This window comes from Lissotriton helveticus, chromosome 7, assembly GCF_964261635.1.
Source record: "Lissotriton helveticus chromosome 7, aLisHel1.1, whole genome shotgun sequence".
Classification (NCBI taxonomy): domain Eukaryota; kingdom Metazoa; phylum Chordata; class Amphibia; order Caudata; family Salamandridae; genus Lissotriton; species Lissotriton helveticus.
The window spans coordinates 1,481,150,504-1,481,173,305 of record NC_136068.1 but is presented as its reverse complement, the minus strand read 5'-3'; the positions used below and the strand labels follow the sequence as shown (position 1 = coordinate 1,481,173,305).

General features: G+C 49.6%; 1 protein-coding gene across 3 annotated transcripts in view; it reads right to left on the bottom strand.

Annotated features, from left to right (window-relative positions):
* The window catches only part of LOC144770399 (uncharacterized), a 643,183-nt gene that overhangs the window by 221,302 nt on the left and 399,079 nt on the right, over positions 1-22,802 (bottom strand). For all 3 annotated transcript variants that reach the window (XM_078654899.1, XM_078654900.1, XM_078654898.1), the window contains exon 10: positions 21,054-21,197. In XM_078654899.1, coding sequence (XP_078511025.1) covers positions 21,054-21,197 — 144 coding nt within the window. The remainder of the gene's footprint in view (positions 1-21,053; positions 21,198-22,802) is intronic.

Sequence of the window (22,802 nt, the reverse complement as noted above, 5' to 3'; positions counted from 1 at the left end):
ATAGGCTTCCAGAAAGAACTGCCTTTGTTTCTTGGTAGCAAGGAAGAATAAAAATACAACTCAGCCGTCTATAGACATATGTGCTGCCCCCACCCTTTACACAAGGAAAAATAAATAAAATATGTTTACACTTTCTTATCTCTACTGTCTGTACTAGATCATTCCTGCTACCAGTGTTCACTTCCCCATCGTGAAAGGGCCTCTCAAATGGACAGGAACGATTTTTCAAAAAGGTAAGGAGGGATATACACTATGATTTACAGGGAAACCAGAGTTGTATTTGGCGTTACATGTCATAAAAATGATTGAAACAAACACATTCCTGCAAATAACTACGCCTCATTTCTCAAAACGCTTTTCAGAATAAGTAGCGAACAGGGCATGAACCTCACTATACCTGCATACACAGCTTGTGGCAAACACAAAAGCCACTTATAGAGACTCGCTTTCTAGATGGGCCCAACCAAAGGGCCCATCAGCAACACCATTGTCACCTCCAAACGGAGAGCGCGTCTTCTGATCGGGGGAAAGACTATTTAAAAATCTTTCAAAACTCCTTTTTCACTCAGATATCGGAGACAGAAGTTGCGGGAAATGCAGTTTCGAGGGGCAGTGATGGCGGTCAAGTTCAATTTTATGGAAGAGAAAGAGCCTAGCTTGTTAATATTGTGTCTTCCTGGCTCGTCTGGATCTGATGGACTTCGACGCAGTACACGCAAACCTCTTCCACTTGATCATGCAGGACGATTGGGCTCAATGCTTCTTTGAGAATGTGCATGCATGCAGTGGAACAAGGAGATCCGGGAGCCAGGTTGCACACTACGCAGAAAGTAAGTAGCGACACAGCATTCTGCCTTCCACCCTGAATAGCATGTCTGGTCTGTTGCCCCAAAAGGTGAAGCCTATCTGCAAACCACAACTGGTGAGGCCATGCTAGGGCAATTACCATCATCCTTGTTTTGGCCTGTTTCAGCTTGAGGCTCACTTTCAGACTAGTCCATCAAAAGAGGACCTAGAGAGGATGGCTTAAAAGATTGCAATTCACCTGTTGTGAATCCATGGAACTGAGGTTTTCAACAATGACAGAAAACTTGCCCAAGAAAGTTGTTGCAGATGATCCGTTCGTCACTTGTGGTGAGTCTACACACAACACCTCCTTGTTCCTTCTACACTGATGGCAGATAATGTCATGGTGATGAGAAGGATCCCGGCAAAGAGCCAGTGCCAGATGGTCTGCACATTTGTCAAGAGGATCCTTGATCTCATGCACCCCATTACTTCATAGACTACTAAGTCGCTGTGCAGTCCATTTGTATGAGAACAAACCTGACATTTAGCTTTGGCCTGAAGGATTTTAGGGCAAGGTGGGTCGCTCTTTTGTGATGGGACTTCTTCCGGGTCCAACTCATCACAATCTGTCTGAAGTTTGAGAGGGATGGTGTTCCGCAGAGGTCATCTGTTACTGTAGTGTTTGATGGGAAAGTCAGCTTGAAAGGGCTCCTTTCATCATAGTCTCGGTCTTCCATGGGAAACACTTGTAATTCATTTGTTGCTCCAAAATGCTGATTGCACTAGTCTGTATAAGTGTATGCATGTAGTTTTATATGTAGCCTCATGAGGATCTTCTGTCTGATGAAAGTTACACTTTTATTAAGCTTAAATCCATTATTATTTCCAAGTAGTAAATAATCTGCATTTAAGTCAAAGAAGAATTCTTGAAATTCAAATGCAGTCCCAGCCACAGTGCAGAGGGTTAAGGTGCCTGCCAGGGCTCGAGTCGGGGTACCACACGGGTGGACGGCGTCCCTCCACTTATTTTACCAGGAGCTCGATTACTGGAGCAAATGGAGCCACACATTCACTCTTTGGCCTCTCTGGGGCGAGATCAGAGCTCATTCAGAATGCTGCTCACGCGCTGGCTTCTCTAATGCAATCGCATCTAAGGGGTGAGCGAGGGGAGGCAATGAGTGATGGTGCAAGCCACCTTTCGTGACGTCAGCGTCCCCCCACTTCTTTTTTAAGGACTTGTGCCCTGGTGTCTGCACAAAGAACGTGTACCCAAGGCCCGGACTGGCCGCGGCGGGCACCAGTTGTTTTCTCAGTGGGCCAGAAGGGTGGGGGCCGGTATTGGACTGGTGGGGGGAGTTTTTCTACAGGGGTCTGGTATTGCAGCAGCGCTGCAATAACGGCCCCCTGCACCAAGCGCAGCAGTGGTGTTTCCCACCAGCAGCCCCCCACCCCCTGCGACTGGTCCGATTTAATTGCCAGGGCATTTACATTCCCAGTCCGGCCCTGCGTGTACCATGCAGATCGCAGACTGAGTGTGAGTAAACTATGAGTAGCGCTATAAAACAAGCATTGAAAATGCAATAGGGCTCACATTAGGAAAGTTTGAGCTATTGGTCTTATAAATCAAAGTTTTTTTATTTATGTGTTATTCTTTAAAATAGCTAAATTAATAGCTTTGTCATTTGCTATGTTTTGTTATGTGTGCTATGTTTTGTTGGGTTTTGTTATGCTATACTATCTTTTGTTTTGTTTTGCTATGTTTTGTTTTGCTATGTTTTGTTTTGCTATGTTTTGTTTTGCTATGTTTGGTTATGCTATGTTTTGTTATGCTATGTTTTGTTGTGTTTTGCTATGCTATGCTATGTTTTGTTGTGTTTTGTTATGCTATGCTATGTTGTGTTGTGTTTTGTTATGCTATGTTGTGTTGTGTTTTGCTTTGCTATGTTTTGTTTTGCTATGCTTTGTTTTGCTATCCTATGCTTTGTTTTGTTATGCTATGCTATGTTTTGCTATCCTATGCTTTTTTTTGTTATGCTATGCGGTGTTTTCTTATGCTATGCTATGCTGTGTTTTGTTATGCTATGCTATGTTTTGTTATGCTATGCTGGTGAGGGTGAGGGGTGAGAGGGTTGTGAGGGTGAGAGGGTGTGAGGGTGAGTGAGGGGGTGTGAGGGTGAGTGAGGGGGGTGAGGGGTGTGAGGGGGTGTGAGGGTGAGTGAGGGGGTGCGAGTGTGAGGGGGCTGTGATGGTGTGTGAGGGTGAGTGAGGGGGTGTGAGGGTGAGTGGGATAGGCGAGACCTAAAAATCTATCCAACAGCCGTACTGAATGAGTAAAGTGAAGTGCAAAAACCAATCAAATGTCAGAAGTGATCCTTCTGGTGTTAATAATCTTTATGAATTCATAGTTCTTGAACATGCTGGAGAGCACCTTCAAAGCGCAAACAACGTTTTTAACAGCTTAATCGTTAATATTGGGTGGGTTTTTGGTGGTCAAAAGGACAGCATTCAGGCTGGTTTTCTCAACAATGGAAAATGCTGCATAACCAATGAGTCACCTCTAAATGCACAAAGGCATTAAAGGGCTTTACCTGCAGAGCGGTGTGAACTGCAGTGATAGATCAGCTGCTGCAGGGGAGGAGGAGAGGTGGGCTGATCACCGTGGCCCCGGCGGCTATAGAGGGGATCCGGGAGAGGCTGACCCCGGGCGGCCGATGACGAAGGGCACTCTACTTAACCCGGAAGTGGGGGTGGGAGGAGTGTAGATTTTGGTGTTAAGAGGGAGGGCACCAAACGGGGAGAAATGTTAAAGGTTAATGTGATTAAACAAGTTAAACAAGTTTTTAAAAAAAGTACACTGGGGGGGGGGAGAATCACCAAAACGTGCACTAACCCTCTATGAATTTCACGAGCCTGCATTCTGGCGTCATGATGTAACACGGCGTCCCTGCCAAAAGACCCCCCATTCCACTCCCCCCAAATGATTCTGCATTTGCTAATGTTTTGTGACATAAAACCGGGAGATTATCATTTTTTTCCCTGCCTTAATTGAAGGAAGCATTTAGTGGAGATTTACCCATTATTGGCTCTTGGCGCGCATGCGGCGCTCTCGCGCACTCCGGAGCAGGTTTGGACGAGCTTGCAGGATTTATGCGAATGGGCCTGCGGGGAGAGGCAATTTGTAGCCGAGACGGACAATTATACGTGGCCCATGAGTGCAAGAATGACTGCGCCAGGCGGCTAATGGGTAGTAAGGCTGCGCCGGCAGCCATGAGCCGCACAGCGGTGTGACGGTGGCTCCAGAGAGCGCCGAGAAGGGGTGCTGCGAGGCACTGGCCGCAGCCAAAGAGAAGGCTCGCGGGGAACTTTAAAAGTGAGCGAGGGAGAGGGGCTGGGGTAGAGAGAAGCCAGAGGGTGAGGAGAAAACAGGAGAGGGATACAAAAAGAGTGTGTGGGGAGTTAATTCAATAGATTAGAGTACAGGTGCGTGGGTGTGGGAAGGAAGTGAGAAGGCAAAAGAGCATTAGAGATTTTAAGAGACTGCGAAAAGAAAGTGAGAGTGGGAGAGACGATGGGGGACAGAGAGGCAGTGCTGTAGTGAGGAGAGTGAGAGATGAGTAAGTATGAGAAAGTGATAATGAGAACGAAGATAGGTGGGAGGAGAATTAGTTGGGGTGAAGGGTTAGCAGTAAGGAGGAACTGGGAGAGGAAGGAGGAAAATTGGAGGGGAAAATAAAAAGAGGAAAACAATGAAGTGGAGATAAGCGGAAAGGATGAAGAGGGGGAAATAAAATGGACAGGTATGAAAATGAGTGGGGGAACGAGAGTGACGACGAGAGAAGAATACGGGAACAGCGGAAGCCAGAGAGAAAGATGGAGAGAAAGACTGAAAACCTGAAATAGAGGGAGGGGGGAAGAATCACAAAGAAGAGAGAGACAGACTGAGGCTGGAGAAGTGATTTAGAGAGGCACCGAGAGAGTAGCACTGAAAAACAGGTCCAGGGCTCGAAAAGAGAGACATATATGGTCGAGGTGGGAAATGCAGAAATCAGAGACAAACGAGCCAAAGAGAGGACGAGCCAAAGAGAGGGAGGAAGATAGCGAGACGATGAGAGAGAAAGCTGGCCAGTGAGAGAGGCGGTAAGAAAGAGAAAATCAGAGAGAGAGAACATAGCATGTAACTGGGTAATGTGGCCCGATATTGTCATGAGGGGGTTCTAGTAATATCATGAACCACAAGGTGACGAGGCAGAGTGGTTTATAAATGTCACAGGAACCCTAAGATGGCAATGTAGGGCCATATTATGTACGCATGGTACCCATTGTGTATTTTAAATGGTATATATTAAGTTTGGGAAAGTTAGCTTGAAAAAGCAGTTTTCTAAAAAGTGAAGTTGGCACTGGGATTTGATTGGAATTATATATAATGTTTAAGCTTCTTTTAACTCTCCTTTAATAAATTGGTAATTGAAAAATGGTGAGGTGATTGGATTTAGAAGATTCTGTGACTGCTGTGTTTACCGCACAATTATGGACTTACACTGACATTGAGGGAGAAAGCTGGACAGTGAGAGAGGCTGCAAGAAAAAGAAAAGCAGACAGAGAGAGAGGAGAACATAAAGGCACAGAGAAATGGAGAATCAGAGACAGAAAAAAGACGAAGAGAAAAGCATAAAAGGAGACACGGCCTGCGGCCGTGAAACTGAAAGTACGGCCGGCCGGCCGGCCGGCCGGCCGTGAATAATTAGGGGGCGAGAAATGCGCTGGGAGGGCTGCCTTTGATGTGGTAATAAGAGGCAGACAGGCAGGCGGCTGGTGGCATTGTGCACACGCTTTTTAGGGCTTGCGCTTGCGCAATGACCTAAAAAGCACGTGCACTCCGTGGAATCGCCAGTGTAATCGTGCTTGGTTAAACGCTGTTTAAGCCCCTATAGAGCTTCGCCAGCTATGCGCATGCGCACAGCAGGCGAGCCCTAAAAATGAAATGTTTGTCAGAAAGGTGCTATAGAGATGAGGTGCATTGTTGGTGAATGGTAGTGAGGGATTTTATGGAGGAGGAAATGGGGAGGGGCGCAAAAAAAAGACTTTTGGACCGTGTGCGACCAATCTTAGGGCCAGCCCTGGCTGGTAGTGTTAGTCGTCCCCCCTTCCCCCCTGAAGTTCGGGTCTAGTTACGCCAATGCCTTATACAGAGTAAGAGTACGTGTTTTGTTTCTCGAATTATGATTCCTGTGCGGCTCAGGCCAGAAAACGAACACACAACTGCATATTCAGCAGACTGGGTCTCTGGTTGTCGAAATGTTCTTACAATCATGTATGAAAGAAAGGGGCAGGAAACCATTATGTAGCCTAGCCCAGAAGATCTCCTTGCACTGGTCCGATGAATCTGACACCACCTTTGCGTCAAACTTTAAGGTAAAAGTCTCATTTACGAATGAAAACTGACAACCCTTTGAAAAAAAATTAAATGGAAGTAATTCCAGTAGCAGCCACTAGATAGCAGCGTTGTCACATGATAACTACCAAAAGCAGCAAGTAAACGTAGAAAATTGCTATGGCAGCGATGATGTACTCATGCATTGTAAAGATACTGCAGACAGATAATGACCGCCAGGTCATACCCATAGTCTGTGCATTCCAACCCTGCTGCAATAACGCAGGCTCTGCCTAGACCCCGCCTCAGTGTTTACTCCTAAGCTGATTTACTCTCTGTGTCCTCTACGGCCTACTGGAAACGGCAGCACGCTCGAGGGTATGGCGAGGTGTATGCACGCGACACCCATCCCAAAACGCATGTGTACTACACCTGCACTACACTACACTACACTGCTCTAGCCCATCCCTTCCGGAGCTGCAATCACACCTCCGAAGCATTTACGATCCCCTTGTGATAGATCTACTCAATGGAAACCCTGGAGCTAATTAAATGTCCCTGTCATTAAATGCTCTTTATTTATTTTTTATTTATTTATGTGTTTTTATATAGCGCGGACTTTACCGAAGGTGTCAGAGCGCTTCACAATAGGAACAGAACTGATACAAGAGAACATTACAAGTGAACATATTACAAAAGCAAACGTTACATTACATGAGGCAAAAGTGACAATCGTGAGCAAACAAAATACACGAGGTAGCAAACGATGCAATACAGGAGGAAAAAGTGACGTGTGCAGGTTACAAAAGCGTACAAAGTACAAGTAGAGGTATAATACTGCAATAAATGGAGGACACTCAAACACAAGAACAAACGTTACGTAGGCAATGGTGGCACTTGTGCAAGTATCGAAAGCAAACAAAATGTAAGAGGTAGTAAACAGTGTGTTACAAGAGAAAAGTGACATGTGCATGTTACAAAAGAGTACCAAACACAGGTAAAAGGGTAATACTGCAATAAATGGCAGTCTCTCAAACCACAAGAACACACTGGGAATGCACTTCCATAGTCATGGAGAATAGAGATTTTCTACAATAAAAGGTCTTCCTTCAGATAATAGAGAGGGCATGAATTAACTTTGGAAGTGTCTTTGAAGGAGGAGAACTTTGAGGTCATTTTTGAAGGCCTGAGAGGAGGTGGTGGTCCGGAGCTGAGGCGGAAGTGAGTTCCAGATTCGCACTGCGTTGCCTGAAAAGGATTGGGCCATCGACCTTTCCTTCTTGAAAGTGGGAGGTTCAAGCAATACATTTTCCGCATTACGTGATGGTCTAGAGCCTCCAGAGAGTTTCAGTTTATTAGCCAGATAGCGAGGAGAGGAAGAGTGCAAGGCTTTGTGGGTGATGCAGGCAGTCTTGTAGATAGATCTTGCCTCGATGGGAAGCCAGCGGAGGGTGGATAACATGGGTGTGATGTGGTCGCTTCTTTTGGCTCTATGAATGAAACGAGCTGCTGAATGGAGAACAGACTTAAGGGGGACAGGTAGGATTTGGGGAGGCCAGTAAGAAGAGAATTGCAGTAGTCCAGTCTGGAGAAGACCAGCGATTGGACCAGGGTTTTAAGGTCATGCTCCGGGAAGAAGCGACAAATCCCCAAAAGGAGGCGCAGTTGGTATCGAGCAGACTTTGCAATTGAATTAATGTGGGAGATTAGATTGAGTTTTGTGTTGAATATGACACCAAGGGATTTTGCGCTGTCGACAATGATGGGTTTATTGTTCAGTAGATTCATCTGGTCCATCCATGATTGAACCGGGGGAGGAGAAAGTGAGGAGGAGAGGAGGAGGAATTCCATTTTGGAGAGATTCAGATTCAGTTGATGTGTTGATATCCAGTTTTGAATGGAGTCCAGAGTAGAGCTTAGGACGGAGAGATTGTGAGTGGAGGCAACCTTGAGGTAGATTTGAGGGTCGTCTGCGTAGAGATGATAGTGGACCCCGGATTTACTTAGGAGATTTCCCAGTGGTTCCAAATAGAGATTGAACAATGTGGGTGCAAGTATAGAGCCTTGAGGAACACTTTGACCCACCGCCAAAGGAGATGAAAGACTGTCCGCTATTTTGATCATTTGGGATCTATCAGAGAGGAAGGAAGGAAACCATTTAAGCACAGTGCCCTCCATGCCCATTCTCTGTTGAAGAGTGTTGAGGAGGCTGTTGTGATTGACAGTGTCAAAGGCTGCAGAAAGGTCAAGGAGAATTAGAAGACAAGACCCCCAGAATCGAGTATCCGCAGTGCGTCATCAATCACTTGCAGCAGGGCTGTTTCAGTGCTGCAGTTTTAGATGAAGCCGGACTGAAAATTGTCAAGAAGATCATTGTCCTTGATATGACAAGAGAGCTGTTTCGCAACACATCTTTCTGTGCTCTTCGCAAGAAAGGGTAGGTTAGTGATGGGGCGGAAGTTGTTGAGGTCATTCGCATCAGCAGTGGGTTTTTTAAGCAGAGGGGTGACCTGCCCAGTTTTGAAGGGAACAGGAAGGGAGCCTTGACAGAGGGAGAGGTTGACCAGAGTGGTCCAATAGGGAAGAGAATGGGTATAGAAGTCAATGGCAATGGCACTGGGGATGGGGTCAAGAGAATGGTTGGAGGGCTTTGTTTCGAGGATGCACTTGAGGAGGACATCTTCAGAGATGCGGTCGAAGTTCTGCCAAATGGTTAGTGATTTGTGCTCCTCTGGAGGGGTAGGATGAGCGACCTGATCCACAAGTGATTTCACTTTTTCGTCAAAGAATACAGCGAAATCTGCAGCTTTCTTTGAAGAATCCTCCAACTTGGAGGTTGGGGGAGAGCAGATAGTATTCTTGATTAGATCAAAAAGTGTTTTGGGTCTATTTTTGGCTGAGTCAAGGAGGGTTCTGAAGTGTGATGCTTTCCCAAGGAAGATGTGCTTGTGGTACTTGGATCTTGCTGAGCGAAGCGTGGCCAAATTATCGGTGGAGGGCGCTTGCCTCCATTGTTTCTCCAGGAGTCTTAGGTGCTTCCTTTCTTCATAGAGGGATTTGTTGAACCAAGGTGCTGAGGGAATGGGCTTTTTCTTTTTGCTTTGGAGAGGAGTGACGTTATTAATTTCGACTGCAAGACCTGAGAGGCATTGGGAGGTGAGAACGTCAACATCTAGGTTTGGGTCTAGCCTTGGAAGTGACAGCAAAGCTGATTCACAGAGGGAGACGGTGTCAATATTTTTAGTGTCACGAAACCAGGAGGTAGCCCTCTTAGGTTGGCCAAGAGTTATAGAGTGTGCTAGGTGAAGAGAGAATGGGATGAGGAGGTGGTCAGACCAGTCTACGTGAATAGGGGCAAGCGATAGAAAGCATGCCTGCTTTAGAAATAACAAGGTCTAGGATTGAGCCCTAGAGTGTGTTGATTCTGTGCAGTGTTGGATAAGATCGTTTGTAGAGAGGAAGGTGGCCAGAAAGTTCGCGGAAGAGTCTTGCAGAGAGCCCCAGTGGAGATTGAAGTCACCCACGAAGATCTGATTGTCACTTTGCGAGTATTGGTCGCTGATGAAGTCAGTGAGTTCCTCCATAAACGAAGGGCCACTGCCAGGTGGGCGGTAAATGACATGGAATCTGAGGGGTGAGCGGTGGTGTAGTTGAAGCTCAAGAGATAGACATTCAAAAGTGCGGAAGGCGCTGATGGAAGCCTTAAGTTGAAGGGAGTTTCTAAAGATGACTGCAACACCTCCCCCAACTTTGATAGGTCTGTCATTCCTAAAAAAAGAATAGACTGTGGGTAATAGGAGGTCAAACATAGAGTGAGAGGTATCATTGAACCAGGTCTCTGTTAGGAAGAACATGTCAATATTGTGATGGGTGATGATATCAGAGATTTCGAGTTTGTGTTTTATTGCATATCTGCAGTTGTGGAGCAAACATCGCAGCTCTGTCGAGACTGTTTTGGTGACGGGGCACTTGGGCTAAGAAGGGTGATAAGGATATTGTTCTTATACGGGGGTGCATGGGAGGGTTTAGGAGGATGCTTGGTTCTGACAGAAAAGATGGTCGGAATAGTGTAGATAGTTGGGTTACTCTGGGATGCAAGTTGAGGAAGGGTGGCATTCAAGGGCTTGTGTGAGTGAACGATGTTTGCAGACGACAGGTTATGCTTGGCTATAATAGGGTGAGGGGGCGAGGTGCATCTCGTGGGCAAATAAGTTTTCCAAAGGAGTTGAGGTGAATGGGAAAGTGGAAATCTTGGAGCTTAAAAGTCAAATGGAAGCCACAAGCTGGGAGATGGAGGTGATAAGAGAGCCTAGCTTATTTTCAAGAGAGAGTAGGGCCGAGCACGGAAGGTTGGGTGTCTCGATGGCAAAAGGAGGGGGTGAAATTGGTGGTGGAAGGCAGGAAGAGGTGGGGGGACAGGAGGAGAGTTGGGGTACAGGGTTCATAGGTGGGGAAAGGTGGGGGTTGGTGTATCAGAGGTGAAGGGAGAGTTGTCTTTGTTGGCGTTGCATGAAGGAAAGGAATTAAGGACATATTTAGGGGAAGATGGGTGCAGATCAAGGCGGTGGAGGAGAGGGAGAGGGGAGGACTGTGAGGTGTCATAGGAGTGTAGGGGGTTTGGGAGGAAAAGAGGGGAGTGGTTGGAGAGGTCCTGTTGGCTAGGAGAGGTGGCTGTGAGGGAATGGGCATCTGGCAGAGTGAGGGGGTTGGGAGAGGGGGAAGTTGAAGAAAGGAAATGGTTCTGCTGGGCCCGATTGGGGGGAGAGGGAAACGGTTACCAAGGGGGGAAAGGGGGTAGCACAGCATTGCTGGCGGAGTGGGGGGGAAGGAGAGAGATGCAATGGGAATGTGGAGAAATTGGGGTAAGAAGCAAAGGGGAGGAGGGGGTAGAGAAGAGGAGGAGAGGGAGGAATAAGGGGAGCATAAAGAAAGTTAGCTGAGGGAGGAGGTTGGAGGAGGGGTGGACTAAAAAAGGGAGTAGCAGGTAGGAATAGGGGGGAGAAGATGAGATTGGAGTACCGGGACGGTGCAGATTGGAAGAGGAGCGCATTAGCTAGTGGTACGGATGGCGTGATGAAGGGGGGGCATACTGTGAAGTGAGAGGAAAGGGAGAGGAGGGCACAAGGGAGGGGGATGGAAGAGGGCCGACCTGTGCCTCCCGACGGTGCAGCCTATTGGAGTATGGGGGGGTCAGGGGAGGAGAAAGGGAGTAATGGGTGGAGCTAGATGGAGTGTCAGGGGAAAACAAAGTCGCAGAGGAGGGGAGTAGGGAGGGGAAGAGGTGGTCAAAGAGAGAGAGACAGGTGTCTTTGCCTTGGATCATGACAGTACTGTTGTTATAGATTGAGATGGTGAGGGAGCCGTTGAAAAACGCAGAGGGGGAAATCTTTAGTTGTTTCCCATGAGGGATAGAGGAGGAGGAAGTGACGTTAAGGGAATTATATAAGCTGGTGGACCAAGAGGGGGTGTTGTAAGAGAAGAAACTGAAATCGTTTTTGCGCTTCCCAAAACGACCATTGTAAAATTGATCAACAAAAAGGGAATCAGGGAAACGTTCAATAGTGTTATGCTTCAATCGTTTTACTGAAGCTTTAGCCTGGCCGGGAGGATAAATGATTTTATAGCAGTTAATTCCAGCCTTAACTCGAGTGGTGGCCATGTTGCGAAAATGAGGAGAAGGAGTGCGGGGGGGATATGAGAAGGGTGTTACTAGGAAAGCGGAGGTGAGGAGAAGTAAAAGGACTAAAAGGGGGCACATATTCCAGATGTCGGATGAGGAAATCTGAACTAATGTGCCGTCTGGGAAGAGAGGTGGGTATTTGTTGACCTGACCCCAGGACACCCCCCACGTCGCACGGCTCGCCAGCTGAGGCCACAGGTTCGCCCCTGGCCTCGGTGCCCCCCGTTGCTGCTCATTTATCTTCACCGCTGTTGCCCTCATTTTTCGTGCTTTTGTTTTGTAAATTGTACTTTCTTTTCCTGTTATAGTAGATATTGTGATATTCGTTAGTATTGTACCCCTGGTGTCCCCCCCGCTTCCCGCCGCTGCTCCCTCGCGGCCCCACCCCCTTTTCTTTCTGTACCCATTGGCCGCCCCGCTCCCGCCTCCAAGCTGCTCCTCCCTCCCACTTCGCCTCATATGGAGCCCGCGCGCACGCGCAGCAGTCACGCGCTGTGGGCGCGCCAATTGTGCGCCGAAGGCAGGCCCGTCTGCGCCCGTCCACGCCTGGACCGCGCCCAGCGCCAGGACCCCTGGTCCTCGACGATGCCAGCGCACCCGACAAACTTACGACGCCGTCAGTCTCCACGCACTCAACGCCGGCCGGAACCCCGCCTGCTACCGAGCCACCCCAAAACGCACCCACGGACCCTTCACCTGCCAAGCCTGCCAATTCAACTGCCTCAGAGCACCAGCAACAAACACCTCAAGTGCATCCTGCTCAACACCCGCTCCGTCCACAGGCACGCCGTCGAACTCTGGAACCTCCTCGACACAACATCACCAGACGTCGCCTTCCTCACAGAAACCTGGATGAACGCCTCCTCAGCCCCCGACATCGCCATCCCTGATGGCTACAAGATCACCCGGAAGGACCGCGTCAACCAAACTGGAGGAGGTTTCGCCATCGTCCACAGAAACACCATCCGCATCACGACCAACTCCGACGACACCCTCACCGCCGCCGAGCACCTTCACTTCCGGATTCACACCGACCCCAACACCACCCTCAGAGGCACCCTCATCTACAGACCCCCGGGACCACGCAGACAATTCAGCGAAGCCCTCGCAGACGTAGTCAGTCCACACGCCCTCACATCCTCAGACTACATCCTCCTAGGGGACCTCAACTTCCACCTGGAGAACAACAAGGACTACAACACCGCCGCCCTGCTGGACAACCTCGCCAACCTCGGACTCAAGCAACTGGTGAACACCCCCACCCACTACGCCGGTCACACGCTTGACCCCATCTTCACCTCCAGCAAGCACATCTCCTTCAGCCACTCCACCGGACTACACTGGACAGATCACAGCTGGGTCCACTTCAACTTCAGGAGAACCACGACTCACCACCACCCGCAACAGGTTCCCCGCAGAAACTGGAGCGAGATCACCGCCGACCAGCCCACCACCACCCTCAACCAGAACCCGCCCACCAACACGAAGGACCCCAACGAAGCAGCCCGCAACCTCACACAGTGGCTCACCAACTGCGCCGATGAACACGCACCACTGAAGAATCCTCCCAGCAGACCCGGCAGCAGGAAAGCCTCGTGGTTTACCAACGACCTCAAAAACTCCAAGAAAACCTGCCGCACCCTCGAGAAAGCCTGGCGCCACGACCAGACAGCAGAACACATGACAGCCCTCAAGAACGCCACCCGCAAACACCACCAGCTGATCCGCACCACCAAGAAGACAACATTCAAAGAACGACTGGACAACAATACCCACAACAGCAAGGAACTCTTCAGCATTGTTGGACTTGGCCCTTTCCACTGAGTTTTTTTTTTGCTTTTCGCTCCCCTAATTCTGGAAGTCCCCCCTTGTAATGTAGTTGTATAGGCCCTGTGAGGTTAAAATGCCCTGGGTAATGTTAAAATCAATGCTAGGTGCAGGTGCCCTCTTCCCTCAACATGGCTGCCATAGGCCCCTGCTACAGCAGCGTGGTCTTGTTAAGGCACATTCTAGTTGCCAGGAGCAGGCAGGGACCACAAACATTGTTGCCATTCCAGCCTGCCTTGCCTGCCCACAGTTAGAGTAGGGAAGCTCCTGGCACCTTCTAGAATAGGGGCGGAGCCTAGTTTTGCCACCTTAGAGGGTGGTCACCTGACCTGGGCCTATATAAAGAAAGGGAGGGCCTCTTGGTACAGGATATGCCCATCCTTGCCTGATGAGCTGGTTGTCCAAGCTAATTCTTTCATGAAAAGTTTATTGTTAACTAATGAAATGCTAATACCTTCATGAAATGGTTTTTGCAATATGCTACATTGATTATTGAACTGCTCCCTTTACTCCCCTCTGATGAAATGCGTTGATGAGTAATTGATACTGTGATTTTCCACTCCTGAACCTTAATCTTATATAAAAGTTATTTGATTTTTAATCAAACTCACTGGAGTGGCGTCAGTCATTGCGTGCCTTTTATTGTCTCAGTGGATGCGTGTGCTGTGTAGTCACATAACACCTAAGCTTTCGGGTGCCTACCTGCTCGTGCCAGGCTACCCCAACCCCAGCACCTGCAACAACGACATCACACCCTCGCAAGACCTCTGCAACTCACTCGCCTCATTCTTCCACCGCAAGATCGCCGATATACACAACAGCTTCGGCGCACAGACCACGCACCCAACCACCGAACCAGCATCACCCACCACCACCCTCTGCACCTGGACCCCTGTCAGCACCGAAGACACCACCCGCCTGATGAACACCATCCACTCCGGCTCCCCTACCGAACCCTGCCCACACCACATCTTCAACAAAGCCGACTCGATCATCGCACCCCAACTCCGGAACATCATCAACAGCTCCTTCGCTTCTGCCACCTTCCCGGAGAGCTGGAAACATGCAGAGCTGAGCGCCCTCCTGAGGAAACCCACCGCGGACCCCACGGACCTCAAGAACTTCCGCCCCATCTCGCTCCTCCCCTTTCCAGGCAAAGTCATCGAGAAGACCGTCAACAGACAACTATCCGCCTTCCTCGAGACCAACGGATTCCTCGACCCCTCACAGTCCGGCTTCCGAGCAAACCACAGCACCGAGACCGCCCTCATCGCAGCCACCGACGACATCAGGTCCCTGCTCGACAACAGGGAAACGGCTGCCCTCATCCTCCTGGACCTCTCAGCAGCCTTCGACACCGTATGCCACCGCACGCTGATACAGCGCCTCAGCAACACCGGAATCCAAGGAGCGGCACTGGAGTGGATCATCTTGTTCCTCGCCGGAAGAACCCATAGAGTCCGCCTCCCCCGTTCCGATCCGCGGCCACCAAAGTCATCTGCGGCGTTCCGCAAGGATCCTCACTCAGCCCCACCCTCTTCAACGTCTACATGAGCCCTCTCGCAGCCATCGCTCGCCAACACAACCTCAACATCATCTCCTACGCCGACGACACCCAGCTGATCCTCTCCCTCACCAACAACCCCCGCCACCGCCAAAGCCAACCTCCAGGAAGGAATGAAAGACGTCGCAGAATGGATGAAGATCAGCCGTCTGAAACTGAACTCAGACAAGACGGAAGCCCTCATCCTCGGACCATCTCCCTCTGCCTGGGACGACTCCTGGTGGCCCCTTGCCCTGGACACCGCCCCCAAGCCAACGGACCACGCACGCAACCTGGGTTTCATCCTGGACTCCTCCCTCACGATGACCAAGCAAGTCAACGCCGTCTCATCATCCTGCTTCAACACCCTGCGCATGCTCCGAAAGATCACCCAGGCCCTCGTCACCAGCTGTCTGGACTACGGGAACACCCTCCACGCGGAAACCACAGCCAAACTCCAGAAAGGACTCCAGCACATTCAGAACGCCTCAGCACGACTCATCCTGGACATCCCTCGCCACAGCCACATCTCCGCCCACCTGAAAGACCTGCACTGGCTCCCCGTCAACAAGAGGATCACGTTCAGACTCCTCACCCACGCAAACAAGGCTCTCCACGACACAGGCCCGAAGTACGTCAACAGCCGCCTCACATTCTACACACCCACCCGCCAGCTCCGATCCGCCAGCCTCGCCCTCGCCTCCGTCCCACAAATTTGGAAATCCACCATCGGAGGAAGATCCTTCTCCTACCTAGCAGCCAAAACATGGAACTCCCTCCCCACTCACCTACGGCTGACTCTGGACCATCTCTCCTTCAGAAAACAACTCAAGACCTGGCTGTTCGAGCAGTAGCGACCCCCCTCCCCTCAGCGCCTTTTAGACCCTTACGGGTGAGTAGCGCGCTATATACATTTTGCTGATTGATTGATTGATTGATTGATTGTTGGGCCCTTCAACTAGGTATACATGAAGCCAACTGGCACAAGATAATATTTACAAGGGAAATGTTTACATATGATGGACCAACTGACCACTGTCAAAACCATCACGAAGCACAGTTAGTCAAAGTAGCACAGATCACAAACGAACACCCCGTGACCACTGGTGATCACTGTACTTAGCATCAGCCTGCATAAGGCCACCTTTAGAGGAGCTCAGAACAGGGTGCATAAATCATACAACATGAAAAGCATTTCCTAGCACCACATATACTTAAAAAGGGCCTGGCTCTGTACAAACCTCGCAGTCTCCCTGGCCAACTGGTCATCTCAAAGGGGGACTCAAAGGCCCTGAAATCATAATGACAAAGTTGCTGCCAATGCAGCGAGAGTCCTAACTCAAACAGGAATGTCCCCATGGATGAAGTGTCCTAAACGGTGCAACTGGCACTACTTGCAGCACAGCTGTAAAAGGCCTAAATGGAGCAGCTGGCACTACTTGCTGCGCAGCTGTAAAAGGCCTAAACGGTGCAGCTGGTACTACTTGCTGCGCAGCTGTAAAAGGCCTAAACGGTGCTGCTGGTACTACTTGCTGCACAGCTGTAAAAGGCCTAAACAGTGCAGCTGGCACTACTTGCTGCGCAGCTGTAAAAGGCCTAAACGGTGCAGCTGGCACTACTTGCTGCGCAGCTGTAAAAGGCCTAAACGATGCAGCGGGCACTACCTGCTGCGCAGCTGTTAATGGCCTGAACAGTGCAGCTGCCACTTCTTGCAGCGCTGAGGAGAGCGTGAGCCTTCGCGCCCGCCTGTGGCGCTCAACAATTAACGGGCTCAATATGCACACTATCAATCCAGCGTTTAATCCAGCACTTGGCAACCGGAGCTGCAGCTATGTCACAAACAGTCACTGAGGGAGACCACAGTACCATCTGCCTACATGCCCCGCAATGCTCCCAGACAATTTTAAACAATATGACCAGACTCCACATTAATGAGATCAGCTCCGCTACTATTCTTGGGGGTAGCACCACAATAATAACGCTCCACAGTCATCCGCTAGTTTGGTCCGTTTGCTAATTATCATGATGCACATCTCACTCACCCCACCACAAGTGCCAGGAGCGCTGATCCAGTACAGCCCGGTACACTCCCAGGGCAGCCGGCCACGCACCTCACTTGTTGCAGCACCTGGGGACAGTACCTCCACACATTTCTGCACGAGAATAACTCCGTCATCTGCCGCCGTGTGAAACTCCAATCCACTCTTATCTCACCTTCCCCTAGTGCACAGTATTTATATATGTAACGCAAGGGTCTTAAGTGGGCCGGGTCCCTCTTGGTCTCAGACCAGGTAGTAATAAAGAACGGGTCCCTCTAGGGCCCTGTATTCACGCCCTTAACCATAAGGGCAACAAAACACGGAGAATTAAGTAAAAACCGTTTATATCATCCATGTCAGCGATTTGGTTTCTGTTTATATTTCACGTTTCTCTCAATATCGCACTCCCTAATAGTGTTACGTATTTCCGGGACGGTGTTTTTCAGTCTTTTTTTCGTTTTTCATATTGCACGTGTGTAGTGCATACTTTCAACTGGGTCGTATTTGTGTATTTGTAACAGGTCACGACTGAGCACTCTGGAGCTCAGGCTGAAGGCTGCGCGGGTTTCTCACAGTGACTATCAGTGGGACAGAAAGGAGTTCAGAATACATGGCCATCCAATACATGGCCTCTCTGCTGATCGCACAGAGCAATGGTCACTAATATCAGCTGCAATTCTGATTCTGTAATGTGAGTGAAGGAGGTAAACAGTTGTCAATATTGTAAAAATGCGGTGCTTATAGGGTGAATGGGTGCGTTGTGTGTTTGAAGGAGTAGAAGTGAAGTGCATTCAGGAGAGAGTGGGATGAGGGTTCTGAAGAGGAAAGGTGGGTGCAAGATATGGAAACACGAGAGAATTGGAGAGAAAACGGGCGAACAAGTCCAAGACGGAGTGAACATAACAGAAGTAACAGACACTGTAGAGGCAACACGACTCAGCATTGCTTAATTCACAGTTTCACGATTTCAGAATTCAAGCATTTTCAATATTAATTATTTAAAACAAAATCATTACTGTTACTCATTTATCTTAAGTGGCTAACAACCAATTGACAAACCCAATAGTTCTGGCTGGTTTAGGTGTACAACAGTTGCTGTGTTATATATCTTGATGCAATAACATGAACCTCAGAGAGGAACCAAAATACTGTCTCGGAGACACACTGTCGGAATCACAGAGATATGTTTTACATATTTCGACCACGCCCTTTTAGAGACTCCTCTCCCTACTTTTTTCATCCCACTTAAAGCCCTGGGCAAATCAGTATTAGCATCGGCCCCTCGTTCTTGCCAGGCCTACGCATGCGCACATCCAGGAACATCCTGGCAGACACGCCTATAGGTCCAATGGAAGATTCCCAGGCAAGTCAGCGACAGTGCTGTATGTGGGAAGAAAAGCGAGGGGTTTCTACAAGCGGCCAAAGAAAGTCAGTAGGAATCCTTTTCAAAAGGAGTCACGTTATTAAGACCATGGCTTCAAACAAGTAACTTGAAAATCTACACCTAGAGCAAGTCAGACCTTTTGGCTTTGCTAATGCTTGTTATCAGTGTCAAATACATGGGTAACAAAAACACTTTTCGTTGTGAATATTTAAATAAAATTAAAGATGTTTCAGTTCTGAAAATATATGAGATTGAGAATTAAACATTGCTTTTTTTAGACCAATTTTTATTGACATGTAAGTTGGGCACATTTCAATATTAATTGTGTGGGATCCTCAGTACAGGATATGTAACTGGCACATAGAGGAATCATACGGCCCTTGGAAATAGGAGCAAGGCAAATGTAAATGTAGTTAATTTATATAGCGCTGTATCACCGACCGGTTTCTAAGCGCTTGCTCTGGGAACCCGTCCTGGTTTTCCCCTGTGAGATAACCCATTACTGGGCATCCCCAAGGTGAAAGCCAGGCATCCCGCTGCGAGGGGCCGTTGTGGAGATTAAGCAAGCTATTGCCCAGAGTTGCAGAGTGGGACCCATGATTGGAATAGGCACCGAGGCGAGAATTGTCAGGTCCGGGGAAATTTGAGCCCAAGACCCGCCGAGGCGGGGAATTGAACCCTTGTCCGGGCCAGACCTCTGCATCAGGGTCTGCCGCTCCAACCACTTGAGCCACACTTCTCACTCGCTGCATAGGTGGCCATGTATCCATCATGGAGCTTAGTTATACTAAAAGAGGTTTCATAATGCTATAGGAACCGGCACCTCGGCCAGGAGAGCATCCCAACCCACGCCCCCTAGAAACAACCCTACTACAGTGGGGGCACGGGGGCAGAAAGGATCAGGGTCTATGCACCCGGAGGCCATGCATCAACGCTCTGGGGCGGGCAGGGGTTCCTGGACGCTGGGTGTAGGACGGGGTGTGCCATATGCAAGAGGCCCCCTTGTATGTACTAGAAACGGTGCCTGCGGAGTCTGGCTGGATTATTCGAGTCAAACAATATCTAGGAGCTAAGAGGGAATACGGAAAGGGTCGCCCTCCACTCACAGTCTACAATGCAAAATAAGACCCAATCCAGTGGCGTACGCATATATCAGTGACTCAAGGGGGGTTCAGAAATCCTACTCCCCACTACTCTCGTATCCACATTATAAGGAGAAAATGCACAGTCCTCCGCCAACGTTAAAAAACCTGTTCTCCCAACACCCGGGAGAACAGGTTTTTTAACGTTGGCGGAGGACAGTGCATTTTCTCCCTATAATGTGGATAAGAGAGTAGTGGGGAGTAGGATTTCTGAACCCCCCTTGAGTCACTGATATATGCGTACGCCACTGGATTGGGTCTTATTTTGCATTGTGGATTATTCGAGTGCCTTGAAGCATTCCGAGCCGTGAAGTGCTTGTCCCAAAGGGCCGCAGACAGTGCAGCGCCTCCAGGGAGTCTCGGGTGAGTGCTCTGTAAGCCCGGCTCTCGGTGTTCCGCAGTGTCCCATGGAGTGCAGCGATGGTCTGGGGAAGGGGTCTTCAGAGTGTCTCAATCACTCCAGTTCTGCTCTTCACAGCACTCTCCTCCAGAGACTCTCACTGTTACTCACGTATGCCCATCTCTTCTCTACCATTTCCTTTCATCTCATTCACTTCACCTACCCAAGCACACAACCCACCCACTCGCCTGGCTGTACCCACTGCATTCTCTTTTCTATCGCCTCTACTCATGTTTCCAAAACTGTGTCCTCTCCTCATACACGTTCCCACAGTTACAGAAAGTAACATTTTTCGGCCCTCTGATGCGCACTGCCTTCAGCCTCACTCCAGAATACGCCATTGTGTCCTGTGATGAACACCCATCACACCCTGAGCTCACGCAGACACCTGGAGGCGGCTCAGGTTACACTGTGCACATCACAACAGTCATATGTTGCATGACAAAACTACAGAAACGTTACATTTGAGAAAAGCAAATACTCTAAGGGAATGAAATATGAAGTCAAACGTGCACTGTGATGTAAACAGGGAGGGCATCACTGACACGGATTACCTATTTACCTTCATGTTTTTGGCAGTCATTGTTCACAAATCGAGCAGTGTTTTTGCTTGTAAAGTTAAGTACAAGGAAACTGGGCCTGATGGGACCCGTGTCTAAGTCCCTTGTATTACTGCCATGTCTCAGACCCAGGAGGACCCGCCCCACTTCAAGCCCTGGCTGGAGACTCTGAAGGACTACTAGACCTGGGGTCACACAAGTGATGTCTGACTTTTCCCCAGCCTTACCGTCTTTCTAGCAACATGAGCCAGACCGGCATCCTCCAGATTCTATGATACACGTGCCCGCCTCTTGCCCCCCACGCCCCCGGGTACTCACACATCATCTCCTCGTGCGCGAAGCCCATGATCTTCATGGATTCCATCGTCTCCTGGAAGATGTCCTTGTCCTGCTGGCCAGGGATGGGCAGGGCGCCGTTGGACAGGAAGCGGTACTGGTTGAAGGATTCCAGCAGCAGGTCGGCTGTAAGGGAGGGACACAGGCAGGAGTGAGTGACACGGTTCACAGTGGGCCCCACGCTTTCATAGCAATCACTAGCGGCAGTGCCCATTCTGGCTACTGACCTACCAGTGGCAACTCGCTTAGAGGCCAGTGATGCCACAGCGCCCCCACTGGCAGGGAGGAGCTCTCCAGACACACTTTGAACCGCAATCACGGCTCTACCATGACTGACTGCTAGGGGTCGCTGTTGCAGGGGTGCCTGGCAGCGTCAACCGTTAAGGGTCGATGAAGACGGCCCTCCCACCACAGGAGCGCTGAGCACAGGCTCACTGAGGCTAAGCTGACAGAGGGGCCACACATTCTGTTCTAGTCTCCACCTGAAAGAAACACACTTCTGCCTTTTTCCAATGGGCGTGCAATGAGACATGCGTGTTTAATACCGCACGGCAGCACCACACAGGGTAACACCAGCTCGACCTCTTTCCAGTGTATAATGCCAGCACTGTGACCCTCTCCTATGTGTAAAACAGCGTGGACCCTCTATGCATGTGCAATACGAGCACTGTGTCCTTATGCAAGGGCAATGGTCCGTGGAGCCCCTCCTCCCCCCAGCCAGTGTAACAGGACTATGCAAGTGCGATACCAGCTAGAGGAAAACCGGCACTTTCCTTCTTTGCCAAGTGAAAAACGGGCACGGTCCTTCTATTCCTTGTGAAATACCAGAGTGTTGCCTTTTCGCCCAGCTGATGAATTATGTTTGGTACTTTTATGAATTTTAAGGAATTCGAATAAAGGTCTTTTGAACTTGAACTTTGAACAGTGTCCCTCTTCTCCAGTGTGTGACACCAGGACTGTCCCTCTTCTCCAGTGTGTGACACTAGCAGTGTCCCTCTTCTCCAGTGTGTAATACCAGCACTGTCCCTCTTCTCCAGTGTGTGACACCAGCACTGTCCCTCTTCTCCAGTGTGTGATACCAGCACTGTCCCTCTTCTCCAGTGTGTGATACCAGCACTGTCCCTCTTCTCCAGTGTGTGATACCAGCAGTGTCCCTCTTCTCCAGTGTGTGATACCAGTACTGTCCCTCTTCTTCAGTGTGACACACCAGCAGTGTCCCTCTTCTCCAGTGTGTGACACCAGCAGTGCCCCTCTTCTCCAGTGTGTGACACCAGCACTGTCCCTTTTCTCCAGTGTGTGACACCAGCAGTGCCCCTCTTCTCCCTCTTCTCCAGTGTGTGACACCAGCACTGTCCCTCTTCTCCAGTGTGTGATACCAGCACTGTCCCTCTTCTCCAGTGTGTAATACCAGCACTGTCCCTCTTCTCCAGTGTGTGACACCAGCACTGTCCCTCTTCTCCCTCTTCTCCAGTGTGTGACACCAGCACGGTCCCTCTTCTCCAGTGTGTGATACCAGCACTGTCCCTCTTCTCCAGTGTGTGATACCAGCACTGTCCCTCTTCTCCAGTGTGTGATACCAGCAGTGTCCCTCTTCTCCAGTGTGTGATACCAGTACTGTCCCTCTTCTTCAGTGTGACACACCAGCAGTGTCCCTCTTCTCCAGTGTGTGACACCAGCAGTGCCCCTCTTCTCCAGTGTGTGACACCAGCACTGTCCCTTTTCTCCAGTGTG